We start from the raw sequence: 16,230 nt of genomic DNA on the forward strand, positions 1-16,230 counted from the left end.
TGTGCTAAATAACAACTTGCTTTCTCACTATGATGTTTTAATAAATTCAGAACGGTTGTTGTCATTTGCGATTATTCCAGATCGGTTTGCCAAAGAAAGGGCTTATCTTTTTATCCTCCTACCGTTTTTACTATTTAATTTTCAGAAAACTTTTTAATATTGTCTCTCACATCTTATTTGATGGACATAATTAGAAATGTTAATACTGTCATCACATTTGATGGATAGAATGATCTGGATGCATTTAAATTTCCATCGAATAGATTGAATAGTAATTATTACAGTTGAAAAGATTCGTTTGTAAATTCCTTTGGGATCGAAAAATAAAAGAGATTTAAATTTAAATGTAATCCTGCACAAAGGAATTTGTATTGTCTCATGTATAATCATCATCATCATCATTATCATCATTATCATTATTATTATTATTATTATTATTATTTGATAATTTCTCTTGATACAATTACTTGAGTCTTACTGTTAACTCAGATTCCTAAACTATCAAAAGTAAATAAATACAACTTTAAGGTGTCTCTTTAAAATATAAAGATAAATATGACATAACTTCCAAAATAATCATTTCATGATACCTAAATTTTTCAAAAATGTATCGCAACTAGTAATTTATTTATTTATTTATTTATTTATTTATTTATTTATTTATTTATTTATTTATTATTATTATTATTATTATTATTATTATTATTATTATTATTATTATTTTCAATGTTTGAAGAAAAAAATTAAACATCGGACTGCCGCTTCATATTAAACCAGAAAATATGGCCCAAAATATATTACAGATTGTATTTGATCATCTCTGACGTTTTTCGTTTTAATGATGGATACTTCACAAGTGTTCCATTCGATGCGTACGATAAACAACCCTTTATCAAGCTCAGTCAAGGTAAAGATACAAGGTAGGAACTATTTACATGATTCTAAAATGATTTATCTACAAGTATATATAATAAATATCTAAAAGTCTCAAATCACGAACCTATATTTTTCTGCATAAATAAATGATACACGGTTATTATAACTTTTTCTTACAGGGGTGGGTGTAAATATAAAAAGCCGAGCAATTCATTGCATGATATAGTATCTTGTTACGAAAAACGGCGTGAAGTAATGAATGCAAACTCTTATGACCAAAGACAGGTAAATCTTTTCAAATCATTCAAACTATATTTATTTTCTTCAAAGCTGGAAAATGTTTCCACAAATCGACTGTTCTGAATGCGTTGCATATTTAAAATAAACGTGATTTTTCTTATTTCTTTCGATCTTTTAAGAGAAAGAACAACATGCTCAAGCAAAATCCAGGGAGAGCATTGTAAATAAAAGAAAGAGTGTGATATAGTATTTGCTTTTAAAATTAGGCTCAGATTAATTTAATATTGTATAATCAAAATAGTATTAATTTAATATGGTATAATCAAAATGGTATTAATTTAATGCTGTAGAATCAAAATGGTATTAATTTAATGTGGCATAATCAAAATAGTCAGGCAACATCTTTTTCAAATTAAGCGTCCACCTTTCCCATACACACCTGATAATGATTTACCTTTTTTACACACCTGATAGAACTAATAAAGCGTTCCTAGCATCGATCGCTCGAGAGAGAGAGAGAGAGAGAGCATGCAATTTTTGTTTGTTTTAAAAAATTCAGTGGACTGTTTGTTCTCACTGGTTTGAATATCATTATAAAAGAATCATAACTTTAAGAGAAATATTTTCGGTTTGGAGTATTTGGCAGCTTTTGCGTGCGGATAAAAAGTAAGTTTGGCCTTCAAAGAAAATGTGATAAGCTGTTTGCATCTCAAATCCAACGCTGTTTTATGAAAACATGGTTTATTTTAAATCACGTCTCTGATTACCATGAATCTAGCTCATTCATCACAATGTTTTCTTGACCATTCAAATAGAAGACATGTACAGAACTGAACTTGGTTTAAAATATGTTATTCTTATTTTGTTTTGTTTGTTTGTTTATTTGTTTGTTTTTATTAAAGAACGTATCTTCGACATTTTTCTATAATAAAAAAAAAACAAAGACAAAACAAATTTAATTTTATATTACTTTTTGGGTTGTGAATCTATTGCATTGAAATTGAATGAAAGTTCTAAACAAATCTTGAAAATAACTTTAATTTTTATTGATTTACTACACCCTGGACTAGTCTTTGAAGCGCATGTTCTGCTCGGCATTGAGATGAAATCCTTGATGCAACATTCGCGTTCCAACAGAGCTAAGTATAGATTTTACCATTATGGTAGTTTCATTTCCAATTCCCTTCGGTTACTGAATATTGACGAAGCTGGATGTCTCTCAGCATACAAGTCGTCGATTCTCTGAAATTTTGTTTGTTAAATCAGGCTTTAAAAATAGCATTGTTTGCGCCTGTAAACACTAACTGAGAAAGAAATGAGTTTGCTTGGAGTAGAAAAGAATTATGCTGACAAAATCATATTATGTAAGATGACAAGGTATTAATGCATATTTTGCTGAATGGTAGACATATAGTTACTTGTATATGGGACAGGTATGAAACATATACATGCAGATAGATCCCTCGGGGACATGCACATCAGGACATCAGTCGTGTCAGTGGAAGATTGATTGAATCTATGCGAATAGCCAGAAGCAAGGTTGAGAGTACGGCCATTTTGTGGGCGTACGATACAATATGGCATACGTTTAGGAAATAAAGTAACTGATATATGTATGTGTGTGTGTTTGTGTGTGTGTGTGTGTGAAAGAAAGAGAGGCAGATAAACGAGAGACAGACAGGCATATAAACAGACAGAAACAGAGAGACGTTTGCTTTGGAGCATCAATTACAAAATGCCAATACTGTTTCTAGAGGACAAACGTCAAGATGTGACATTTGACTGATATCACGGTTGATTCGCATGTTTTTTTCTGTAATACATCAAACATGACTGATGAGATAAAAGCATAATATTTTTTAATAAAAAATATATCTTTTTTTCTTATGCAGCAAAGTTTTAAAGACGTGAAACATGAACACTATAAATCTTACCTTAGATTAGCCTACGTTTCAAACGAAATAAATCTGGAAGAATTCCAAGTCTGATCAACCTCTCCATCCATCAGATGGAATTAAATTCCAAATTATTGACAAAAACAGTCACTTCTTGCTTCATTTACAACTTTAATCTTAAATAACCATAATGTCCTTGTTCAGCTATTGAGATGCTGGTTGCTTACCTGTCACGCGGTGGCCCATGGATTACTGAATGTAAACCCCGCGTATTATCCCCTCGCTCATCCTGCATTGGTTCGGATGAGAAGACACCAAGTTATGTTGATATTCAAGGAGGATAGTGTACAAGTACGAAATATATTTTGAACATTAATCTTTGTGGGGGTCATGATGTTAGTCATGTACATAGAGGTGTTAGAAATGTTTCGGATTGAAACTAAGTATGCGTTATGCTCGACAGATTATAAAGTGTAGATAAAAGTTACATTCGTGTGTGATTCATATAGTTTGCTTATATATATATATATATATATATATATATATATATATATATATATATATATATATATACACACACATATGGGGTCATTCTACTAAGGGGGCATAATTACGATTGTGTGTTTAATTTGTACATTGGAGCTTAAAAACACTTTTTTTTACTCGCATATTTATCCGATCAGTTCAAGTGGGATTTATTCAAAAGTACAAAGACAGCTGTTTGAAGTGGGGTGTCATGTAATATCAATGGTGACAAATGAACAGTTCAAACACAATAACTCACTTGCCATATGTATCGAACAATAACTTATCGTCTGTTATATCTTTGAGTGACATAGAATAAATTTCTTCCGTCAAATCATTATTTTATTGTAAAGACAAAATTGGCTAAACTCGGTATATTGTTAAATATATATAGTTTAATAGATGATAAAATTATCAAAACAATTTTAAAAACTTCTAATCCAAGTTTTGCTTGGGATGTAACATGTCCATAAAACGTTTAAAATCGTTCTTCTAAGTTCTGAGTAAGTGGATCTAAATAAAGTATGTGATATACAAGTGATTTGTTTGTACCTAAGGCGAAATATGATAAGTCATATCCGGAACTAGAAAACAGCATAGGCATTAGTTACCTTGGCATACACACTTTTGAAATAAAAAAGAATGTCATAAGCACATTTGCCTTATTTCTAATTCTCAAACGATTCTTAAACTGTTAAGAATGGCAAACTTTAGAATGTAATGTCTTCAGAGCCAAACACTTAATTTATTCCCACAATTTACCAGAGCAGTACACTAATTGTATGAGTTAATTGTTTCTCACAATTGGCCAGACCAGTAGCCTCGATGTATGAGCTATTAATTTCTCACCATTGACAAGGCCAGTGGGCTTAGTGTATGTGTTTCTATGGTTCTCTTCGTCGTTTGAATCATTCTATAGAAAATGGCCAAGACTTACCCTAGTTCTTAGTTCTTTTTAAGTTAGACCAAGCATTGTTCTAGTCTGCAGAACCCAACTGCCTGCATGTGTTCTATTCACACTAATGTAGTCCTATCAACTTGGTAGAACCAAACCGCCTGTATGTTTGAAGTCCCCAAATATGAAAAAAATCACTAAATAAATATGTATGCCGTCCAGATTTGTTTGCATGAAATGAAAATTTAAATAAGTTTTAAAAAATCTATGCTACCATGTGACATAGCGATGTTTCTAACGGGCTACATTTATAAGAAAGACATTTCGACTAAGCCTGATTTTTCCCATCTATAAAAACGGAAGGACGTACTATTTCTGAGCATCCTTCATATAAGCAACGATTACTTAGTTGATTTATTTATTTCATTTATTTGCAATATGAATGGTTATAAATGCATTTATGATGCCTAATAAATCTATTTAGGATGCCTAATTAATGCATGTAGGGTGCCTAAAATATCTATGTAGGATGCCTAATGAATCCATGTAGGATGCCTAATGAATCCATATAGGATGCCTAATGAATCCATATAGGATGCCTAATTGATGCATTTATGATGCCTAATAAATCCATGTAGGATGCCTAATAAATCCATGTAGGATGCCTAATTAATGCATGTAGGATGCCTAATAAATCCACGTATATTGCCTATGTAATGCATTTATGATGCCTAATGAATACTTATATTTATAAGGTATACAAAATCGTCCTTTTCTGGAAATAGTTGCTTTTGAACGAAAGTCTGGAATTTTTACTGCAACTGACCTTTGCGGAACCGCCCTAATCACACATGCTTGCTTTATCATCATACGCAAAAACTGAAATCAATAAACATTTTATTCTCTTACTTCAATGATATCATAACATTGGATAGGTGTTATAAAATCAGTAAGTTCTAAGAGATCGTTTTTTTTTTTTTTAAAGTCAGAATGACAATGATTGAAACAAATGACAGGACATAGCTTGCTGTTATTTATAGACTCAAACCTAATAAAGACAAAAGAAATATTTTATAAGTTTCACTTCGTCATAAAGTAAAAATATTTTGTTAAAAAAGTACTTCCAGAACAAAACTTTAATTCAAAATAATTGAATTTCAAAATTTTGCAGTTTACAGATATTAAAGTATCTAGGGCCATTCTAGACTTTAATGCAGAGGGCGTTGTTTTGTCAACTTGACACCAGCTACAAGAAAATACCAAATTTTGAACACTGTAGCAACATTTTTACTAACTAAGCAGGATTCCAGTATTGCAAGTTTAATTTTAAAAACGTAACAAACCAAATTAATAAAAAGACAAAACTAAACAACACATATGCTCATATTTTCTTTATTGCATGTAATATTATGACATAACATTACCATACTTTTTTAAACACTTTTACAAGCACAAGGATTAATGAAACAGTTTTATGTATTTATATATCAGTGATGAATATAAATGATGTATGACTCAAGCAGATATTTTTCTATGTTCGTGTTTGGTTTGGGAAAATTCAACAACAAATCCCTCTTGAATCCATTCATAATAACGACAGTCTGAATCGCATGTGTCCCAAGCACATGGGCTAACCATTTTTCTCACATATTTTAATAATCTTTAATGTAATCTTTCAAATTCCTCTGCAGTGCAATAGGCAAGTAATCAAGCTGTGTCTTTTGTTTGTGAGCGAAAATGGTGGATAGCAAGGCGTAACCAAGCAGTGAATTCCCTACCTATTTTTTGTTGGAACTATCCATTCATTGGTTGGTCTGGAAAAAGTAAACCCTTTTGAAATACAGCTACATGTGGCAGAAGAAGTAGTTCGGGTAATTTAACATTTTTTCATGTTGAGCAAGAGTGGAGATAACTTTATTTTTTGATTTGTCATTGTTGAGCGGAATCGGATATATAGGACATAGGAAATCAAGATTTCGTGAAAATATATGTGCATGGATTGGATTATCTGTCAAGGAGAGAATGTCGCAAATTACATGAAGCATCGATTAGGTGGTCTCCATAACAGAGCTGATAGAAAAGAGCACCCGTATTTGTTTTTTGTTTTGTTTTGTTCTGGGAGTGGGGGTGGTGCGATGCACATAAACCTAAACTGATGATAAAGTGCTTAAAATTATTTGATGCATTAATCGATAGTGGTAATACTTGAATGTGAACCTAGCATGTAACAGGATCTTAAAATAATAAATGTGTATCTTTTCAATGTGAGGGATATAAAGGAGCGTCCAATACCAAGCTTGCATTCAGTTTTTACCTTCATATCATCAAGCTACAGTATACCATGTTTTTTCTCTTCTATTTTATTCTAAATTTTATTTCTCAATAACTTACGCGCTGACACAGATTTTATTTGACTATTTTCATGGGCCCTGTATTCAACTTGACCAATTTAAAGGAGTCATAAGTTGACTCCCTTAATACAAAATGTCGACTGAGAAGTGAATAAATGTATGACCCAAATGAAGATCCTGGTATCACGGTACAAATTGTTTTTCCTTATACCTCAATGCTAATGTTTTGTGAAATAAATATACTTTATATCCTACCTCAGCGTGCATGGCACACACTGTTATAGAGACCAATGTTAGATTGTCAAATTGATAAAGACAAAACCAGGTACTCCATTGCATTTAAGAGAGATAACTCTGCTGGAACTAGACAGGGGTAAGAGTTATTTAGTTACAACATACACAGTTTCAGCCATGTGTACCACATTTTTAAAAAATCATAAAAAATACAAAATATGATCTAGATATTAATTAACATAATCTCACATGTTGCCAAGAGGTTTAACTTTTCTTTTAAAGCCTAACAGAAAGTACAACTCTTACATAATGAACCAATCACTGCTAGGGTTGTTCTTTATTTCTGAATGCAATGTTCCTACACGTTAAGCCCCGCCCACCTGGACTTGCGTAATTGGTACCGTAATACCTCCTGTAGATTTAATCGCATTAGGTACAAATGACTTTTTGAAATCTCCGAATGCAACGCACATTGATTTCACATGGTCTCTCATATGTGTATGTCATTCGATAAGCCTTGGTAACATAAACATAAAAAATACACATGTAATAATTTCTTTCTGCACCGGTCTTAGCCAACTAAATCTGCTGTTGCTAAAAACCCGAATGTCCCGCCTATACCAACATTAGATAATAATTTTGTTCTACACCTGTATGTCATCGTGTCATTTCAGCCAGTCAGGTTAAGTGTCTTATACTGATTTTGAGTACATTTTCTTAAAAATAGCTGAAATGCCTTACGAACGTTGACGAGGATAATCTCGGTTGGAACACTATCTTCAGGTCGATACATATTACAGAGAAAAGTCTGGGTAAACCATGGAGGAATGGGGGGAGTAGAGTTTGTGCCATGCGGCTCAGGGTACGTGTATAAATTTGCATGATTATTAAATTAAAGTATTTGAAGAATAACAATTACGTGTGACTTATTTAAAACATATGTGGTGGGTTTCCATTGCATCTAAATCGTTTTAAATGAATTACCTTAGATATATTTGCAACCACGTTTCGTTACATATACACTAAACAAAGCAGGCCTGATTGCAGCAGGTTTGTACCCATCTTTTAAAATCGTAATAAAATTCTAAACGAATGTGAGAACCGTGATAAACTATTTTTCTATCCTTTGAAACGTAGTTATTTTGCGAGCAATCTAATCAAACGTGTGTCTAGTCAAGTTTGTTTGCCTCATTCTGCCATTGTGTAGTTATATTCTACAAAGGCAACATCCGACATTAAAAATACAATCAACCATAAGTAAGTGCCAGAATTATTCTAGAAAAATCAATGACAATCATATGACGGCCTGGTAGTTTCGCTGTTCCTCCGCAATTAGCGGTCCAGCTGCCCCTGCAAGAAACGAAAAAATATGAATTCAGGTAATTCAAACCTTTATTACTAAGCTACGACAATTGTACGACGGAATCTGTTAAATTTAACTTTGAACTGAAGCAAACCAGAATATGGTCTGTGTCAGTTCCCGCACGGAACCAGTTAAATATTATTGACTCCATGCGTTGTTTGTTTCTCGAGGACAAAACTAAGTTTCAAAAATAAAGGTAATCAACAATTGTTATATTGGCAGTTGACCAAACGTCTGCACATAACAAAAAAAAAAAATAACTATAGTGCAGCGATTGGCAGCATGTATTATATTGCCTTTATCGGCTTTAAGAATGTGTATGATTTGGATTTTCAACGTAGCTTTAACAATTTTTCAGCCATATTGCTACGATGTCAGCAGTGTGGCAGTTTATAGTATTGCCTAGCACTGGGGCATCATGTCGCAGACATGTAGCATGATGTACTACCCAGTCACATTATCCTGACACCAGGCCGACCAGTCCTAACACTAACATCTTAATGCTGAGCGCCAAGCGAGGCAGCTGCTAGTATCATTTTTGTAAGTCTCGTGTATGACTCTGTCGGGGATCGGACCCACGATCCCCCGCATCCCAGACGGACGCTCTAACCACTAGGCAACCGGAGCGGCCTCGCCTTTAAGAAGTAGGGTCCATGCTTTCCCAGATCAGAGGAAACCAATGGGACTGAATAAAAGATATTAAAATGGACGAAAGTCGATGAATAAAATACTAATATTTATCTCGTCTTCACCAACGCAGAACAACAAAACTGGGATTATGTAAATCTTTATATGAAATTTAACTAAATAAGTGTTAATGGAACACGGATGCTTCTGAGCCGTTACTGAAAACTGATCTGAGCTAAAATTTACTGAACAGACGGTCTGTTTAGTGTATTTGTGGCGGATTGTTGAGAACAAGAGAGATAAAGCTATTCCAGGATAGGGTTCACACGCAATAATGATGCATTCAACGTAACAGAATAACCATTTCTGTTATTCAACGCCCTTGTATATGCAAGAATGCACGCTAGCAGTTACGAGGGGTATTTGAAACATTCTGAATGATTTGATATAATTTTTTGTTGTTTCTCTTTGTACCTATCAATAAATTTAACGCCGATTGATAGACAAGATAACGTTCGAAAAACGATCTGCAGCAGCACCGCGTGTGAAGTAACATAGGTAAACGATAGTGACGTAAAAATGTCGGAGAGGGAGAACAATTCTGCTGCTAAGCAATGAGCATTCTGTAAAATCCGGGCGATTTTAAGGTACTCTCCGACTGATATCAAACGTGACTTTGATGAAGTCTGTGGATGTGATTCTCTGTCATATCCGATGATTCTGCGACGGTATAGTAGTTTTAAGCATGGTTGCAAAAGATTTGTACAAGATGCAGATCCGGATCAGGTCAAGTATGTATGCATGGGTGGGGATAACATATTTCACACTTTTCCTGACTTTCCTAGAAAGAGCACCAAAGCAAAAGGCTAGGTGTCTCTTTAAACAAAGGGTATATCATAAACAATAACAGTGCGCAGGAAAACGAAACGAATTTCAAAATTTAAATTAAGAAGTGACTGAACGTTGGTATGTGTACCACTCCACCCCCCGATTCGGCCCTGAGATCGATCCGGTATTTGTTGACAGCTGATGAGAAACAGATTCAAATCGAAATCGCCAAATAGCTGCTCACGAAATATTGAAAGAATGGGCAGAGATGTTTGAGTAAGATTGTCACAGCTGATGAAAAATAATAAAGTTCGCATTAAAAAAGAAAACAAAACTAACCACCATAGACCAAGTAGTAGAACCATGAAGATAGTTTGATATGTATTATTTTTCGATTAAAAATTCCCTCGATGTCGAAGTACTTGTATCTGGCTCTACTAGTGTCACTGAACATTTTATGCCTCCAATGTGTTGACATAAGATGTGGAACACCACATAACCGTCCGTCTGTCCAACGGTATCCATGGTATCAATCTATTTTATAATAACGTAACAGTGCATAAATCAGTCGTCGTGATAGACTTCCTGAAGAATCACAGCATCCACACTTTGCCCATCACCCATACATGGGTGATTTGGCTTCAGGTGTCGTTTGGCTGAATCCAGTTACTAAAAGTAGCTGAGGGCCAGACGATTTGAAAGTAACCATGCGTTGGAAAATGCGGTTTTCCAATGTATGACAAATATACAAAAACTGAATGATAAACCGGATCTGATAATTGGATAGTCAAACTAACAAAGTGCATAGTGGTGCATGGGGAGTTCCTTAAGTGGAGGAACTCACGTACTGTTCTCTAATAATAATTTTAAAACATTGTTAAACAGCGCGCTATTATTCAGAACTTTTTAATTACCCCTCATATGAACAACAAAAACACTACCCAACTTCCTAATGAGAACATCAATTGTGCGTTCACACTATGGAATAATTAATATCCAAAATGAGTAAATCGGTTCAGACTATGACTCGGATCTGAGCAAATCGGTTCGGATCTTCATTCTGGTCTGAGATGCTTCACGAACAGAACAATTTCTGACAGTAATATCTCGAAAACAATTGCAGAATGTTTGAGCAAAGCACATTTGTCGTATTTTCTTTAACCTTTGTGAAAACAGTCCAGGTAAATTTAAAACTGAGAATTCGTATCTCTCAGTCTATTTTCTTTTTTCCCATAACGATTACATTTCTGATATCAGCATCATAAGGATAGACATCCAAATGTTTGGATTAAAATGTATCATTTCAGGTCTTCAACATACGTACACATATACATGTATGCAGGGACGTCATTTCAACTTTTTCGGGGGGGGGGGGGGATGGGCAAACATTGATTCATGCAAATATCAACGCGCTGGCTCAGGCTGAATAACAGATTAGAAAGTTAATACTAGCCGAGACGTCATTTAAATTTTCATGGGGGGGGGGCAAAACTTGACGGACTTTTTAATTTTAGTATATAGGCTACAGCAATTTTACAGCACATGCAAATTCAAAGGGGGGGCTAATGCCCCCCCCCCCCCGTGCCCCCACCCCACCCCCCAAATGACGTCCCTGCATGTATGTGCATGTGCGTTTATGTGCTAAAATGCCGTGACTAATACCATGTGATTATCAATATCATGCATTTCATACAATCCTTTAGTAAGACACAGGGAATTAGGTCATAACGGGGGGGGGGGGGGGTTTGCGGGGTGGGGGTGTTGAACCTCTTTGGCATGTATACATACATAAAGGTGTCTATCTTCCCTTCCAGTCCATCCTGTTATGACCATGTAAAGCAAGGGTGTGTTTATCCCCAAGAATTTCGAAGAAAAGTTCTGGATTGTGTGATTTTGGTCATTCATGAGTTTGTGTGTAATCTCTCACAAATATTTATGTACCGTTTAAAATAGAGATGATGAAGTTTAAAATAAGATGGGGGTGAGGCTGCAGAAATACACAAAGGTTTTATACTTTTGATTGACCTTTAATGGGTGATAATTTTGCATGTATTTTCTTGTATATAGAATTTGAATTGATTCTATAGATTGTGTAATTTTGCACACATGTTCTTATTTTTTGCATATAGAATATGTAGTGATTCCATCAGCTGTGTAATTTTGCACACATGTTTTTGTATTTTGTATATAGAGTGTGTAATTATTCCTTAAGTTGTGCATTGTTGTGCTACTTCTCTTTCGCCTTTGAAGCTATAGCCAGTAAATGTCTGAATATAACTGATGGGAGGGGGTGCTGAGTCTGTAGACGTCTAGAACAAGAATTCACCACATCGAGGGGGAGCTTTGTGTTTTGGGGACACTCTGCATATATATGTGATGCAGGGGTGGGGGCATGGTTAATGGCTGTGAAAAGTATAGGGATCTTTCTACTTTTCTGTAGACTTCTAATTTAATGACGTATACATTTTTGTTATTTAGAAAACTGTACCTTGTTTAGTAAATGCAGTTCGAGAAGACCTTTTCATTAAAGCAAACGGACACCAAATGCAAGGGCAGAAGTATATCGTGAGGGCAAGTATAATTCCCACAAGCAAAATAAAGCCGAGGATACCACCTGCTACGGCTCCTGGAAGCCTGAAATAATAATAATAATAATAATAATAATAATAATATCCTAAATTGCCGTGACTAATTCCATTGGAGTATCAATATCATGCATTTCATACAATCCTTTAGTAAGACACAGGGATTTAGGTCATAACGGGAAGGATTTGGGGTGGGGATTAAACTTCTTTGCATAGTATACATACATAAAGGTGTCCACCTTCCCCACCAGTTATTACTATTATTATTATAAACCATAGACTAGATGAGTGCAGACTCAATCTAACGGTACGAGAAGCATGCTTCGTGCTGGTGCATTATTAACACCAGCTGTCTTAAGTTTTGATAGAAAGGTAATAGAGAGGGATTATTAGTACCAACTGTCTGAATGTTAATAGAAAGTTAATAGAGAGGGATATTTAATACCAACTGTCTGAATGTTAATAGAAAGGTAATAGAGAGGGATGATTATTAATACCAACTGTCTGAAATATTAATAGAAAGGAAATAGAGAGGGATTATTATTACCAGCTGACTTAAATGTTAATAGAAAGGTAATAGAGAGGGATGATTATTGATACCAACTGTCTAAAATATTAATAGAAAGGAAATAGAGAGGGACTATTAATACCAACTGTCTGAAATGTTAATAGAGACGAAATAGAGAGGGATTATTAGTACCAACTGTCTGAAATGTTAATAGAAAGGTAATAGAGAGGGATGATTATTAATACCAACTGTCTGAAATGTTAATAGAAAGGTAATAGAGAGGGATTATTAATACCAACTGTCTGAAATGTTAATAGAAAGGTAATAGAGAGGGATGATTATTAACACCAACTGTTTGAAATATTAATAGAAAGGAAATAGAGGGACTATTAATACCAACTGTCTGAAATGTTAATAGAAAGGAAATAGAGAGGAATTATTAGTACCAACTGTCTGAAATGGTAACAGAAAAGTAATAGAGAGGGATTATTAATACCAACTGTCTGAAATATTAATAGAAAGGTAATAGGAAGGGATTATTAATACCAACTGTCTGAAATGTTAATAGAAAGGAAATAGAGAGGGATTATTAATACCAACTGTCTGAAATGTTAATATAAAGGTAATAGAGAGGGATGATTATTAATACCAACTGCCTGAAATGGTAATAGAAAGGTAATAGAGAGGGATTATTAATATCAACTGTCTGAAATGTTAATAGAAAGGAAATAGAGAGGGATTATTAGTACCAACTGTCTGAAATGGTAACAGAAAGGTAATAGAGAGGGATTATTAATACCAACTGTCTGAAAAGTTAATAGAAAGGTAATAGGGAGGGATTCTTAATACCAACTGTCTGAAATGTTAATAGAAAGGTAATAGGGAGGGATTATTAATACCAACTGTCTGAAATGTTAATAGAAAGGTAATAGGGAGGTATTATTAATACCAACTGTCTGAAATATTAATAGAAAGGTAATAGAGAGGGATTATTAATACCAACTGCCTAGACTTTTTCCAAAAACATTTTTATTAATTCCTGTACAGACTGGTAATGGAATCAGGTCATATGTAATTATCACAACATTAAAGTCTTCTCCTGTACTATTATTACATATTATTACATACTCATATCATCAACACATATTCTAGATATTGCATTCTGTTGCATCTAATTTAATGTTGTGAACATAAAGAAACGAGAGAGAATGGTCGTGTTCAAGTCAATGCACATCTGTATATATATATATATATATATATATATATATATATATATATATATATATATATATATATATATATATATATATAGAGAGAGAGAGAGAGAGAGAGAGAGAGAGAGAGAGAGAGAGAGAATATAATACAATATAAATTAACTATGCTTGGATAGAATCAATGATTCCTACTGTTTCTAAACTATCAGGAAAATTTCTGTTCTGTCCGCTTTGACTACAATGTATTTTTCTAATGTGTCATATTCTTTTCAAAAAAGAAACTTGTTTTATCATTTAATGTAGGTATATCTATGTTCATCTTGTAAGTGTATATGTAGTACTTGGTAATAAAGAGAATACAATGTTAATAATAATATTATTTTGCCAGTAAACCCTAGCGACGTTAAAATGTTGTTGACATATTTTTTCACAAGTTATCGAAACATTCGAGTTCAAAAGTAATTTGTAAAAAAATCTTTACCACCTTTATCTCTTTAATAAAAACAGGTTGATCTTCAGGTATTATAGCATTTAGTATAATCCATTTGGCAGTACATCCTGATGCTAGTTTGCAGACGACATTTAGTAAATATATATGACAACAGTTTCGTATTTATCATTTTGGTTTACTTTCCTTGGGTATACAAATTGTAATTTCCTGTTGCAAAACTGTTGGAAAAGATTCAGTGCCATCTGTGGTGTTAATTAATTTGGCTACAATTTGCCCAATCCATAAGATTTTTTAAAACAAACTGCCATGAAAATATCCAATTCAGAACGTTTGCTATTTTTCATATTTCTTAGCTATCAAAAGCGGAAAGGGAGATGTTCAACTCTAATTTTGAAGACTAATCTTGAATTAACTTAGGAATGTTATAACTCTAAAGAAGATCATTTAAATTTCTGTCTTATATTTCATTTTCCTCTATGTATGTTTTTCATAAAAATATTACCAACTTCTCTATTTTAACTTACAATTTAAATTGTTTATTGGACCTGGGCCATATAATATTAATTCTACGATGTCTGCAGTGTGACAGTTTTTAGTGATGTCTAGCATCATGCCCCATCCAGTCACATTATCCTGACACCAGGCCAACCATTCCTAACACTAACCTCTTAATGCTAAACTTCAAGCGAGGCAGCTGCTGGTTCCATTTTTATAAGCCTTTCGGTATGACTCGGCCGGGGTTCGAGCCCGTGGCCCCCTGCATCCGAGGCTGACGCTTTAACTATTGAGGTCATAATATTTTTGTCACAGAATTTCTTTCTAGGTCTCACTTTCTAGGTGACAAAGTAGTTTGTCATTTTCTCAATTTCCTCCACCCATTTTGCTTTTCACTTGATGAAAGTTCCTCGAAATTTATTTGTCTTCTTTTTTATAATTCAGTCATTTTTGTTCTAACACATCTAAAACAGTATTTTCAGCAGAAGTTATATTCTCTAAAGACCGTATTTCATGCATGAGTCCTTGTTCTTGTTTTATTGTTCCTTTTCCTTTTACCACGAATTTACATGAAAAGAGTATCTAGAAGTGCCTTGATTCTTTTACAAGACGGTAATAGAGATGGATCGAGTTGGAGAAAGAAAATGACCTCTTTTTCTCAATAAAATGATTTAAAATGTTCCTATATTTGTAATGAGTCAGCTAATTGAAATGTCACTGTATCCAATATCTGATCTTATTTATTTATTTATTTATTTATTTATTTATTTATTTAGTGAGTGAGTGAGTGAGTTAGTTGTCATCGCTAGAGGATGTAATGTGGTTATTTCAATACTTGGTAATAAGTATTTATAGATACTATTCTTGTTATATATGAATGATGACTCTGTGTGTGTGTGTGTGTGTGTGTGTGTGTGTGTGTGTGTGTGAGTGTGTGTGTGTGTGTGTGTGTGTGTGTGTGTGTGTTAAATATCTGTCCGTACTGTCAATATTCTTATTTGACAACATGAATCTAAACCTCGAGCATCATTATATTTACGTATTATGGGCTCATATTTCCTTGTAATATATTTTAATATTGTGTCAGATAAGTAATACGTAATTTGTGACATAAAAATAGGAAATATTTAAGGTTCCTCCTTA

At 33.8% G+C, this 16,230-nt stretch overlaps 1 protein-coding gene and 1 long non-coding RNA gene across 4 annotated transcripts in view; both read right to left on the reverse strand.

Moving 5' to 3' along the window:
• Nucleotides 1-2,066: 2,066 nt before the first annotated feature.
• LOC149785567 (uncharacterized) lies at nt 2,067-3,350 on the reverse strand. Its single transcript, XR_016413520.1, has 2 exons — nt 3,051-3,350; nt 2,067-2,358 (listed from the first exon to the last, which is right to left on the reverse strand). It is a non-coding gene; the product is annotated as an uncharacterized LOC149785567 (long non-coding RNA).
• Nucleotides 3,351-5,807: 2,457 nt separating this feature from the next.
• LOC149785568 (uncharacterized) overlaps nt 5,808-16,230 on the reverse strand; it is a 12,046-nt gene continuing 1,623 nt past the window's right edge. For 2 of the 3 annotated variants that reach the window (XM_089979358.1, XM_089979359.1), the window contains exons 3-4: nt 12,323-12,468; nt 5,808-8,366 (exon numbers count right to left, since the gene is read on the reverse strand). In XM_089979358.1, the coding sequence (XP_089835484.1) occupies nt 8,311-8,366; nt 12,323-12,468 (202 nt within the window). In that variant the 3' untranslated portion in view covers nt 5,808-8,310. The remainder of the gene's footprint in view (nt 8,367-12,322; nt 12,469-16,230) is intronic. The other variant, XM_089979360.1, reaches the window with a different exon arrangement.

Source organism: Sinohyriopsis cumingii, chromosome 13 (assembly GCF_028554795.1).
Source record: "Sinohyriopsis cumingii isolate HCF-2022 chromosome 13, ASM2855479v2, whole genome shotgun sequence".
NCBI classification, from domain to species: Eukaryota; Metazoa; Mollusca; class Bivalvia; order Unionida; family Unionidae; genus Sinohyriopsis; species Sinohyriopsis cumingii.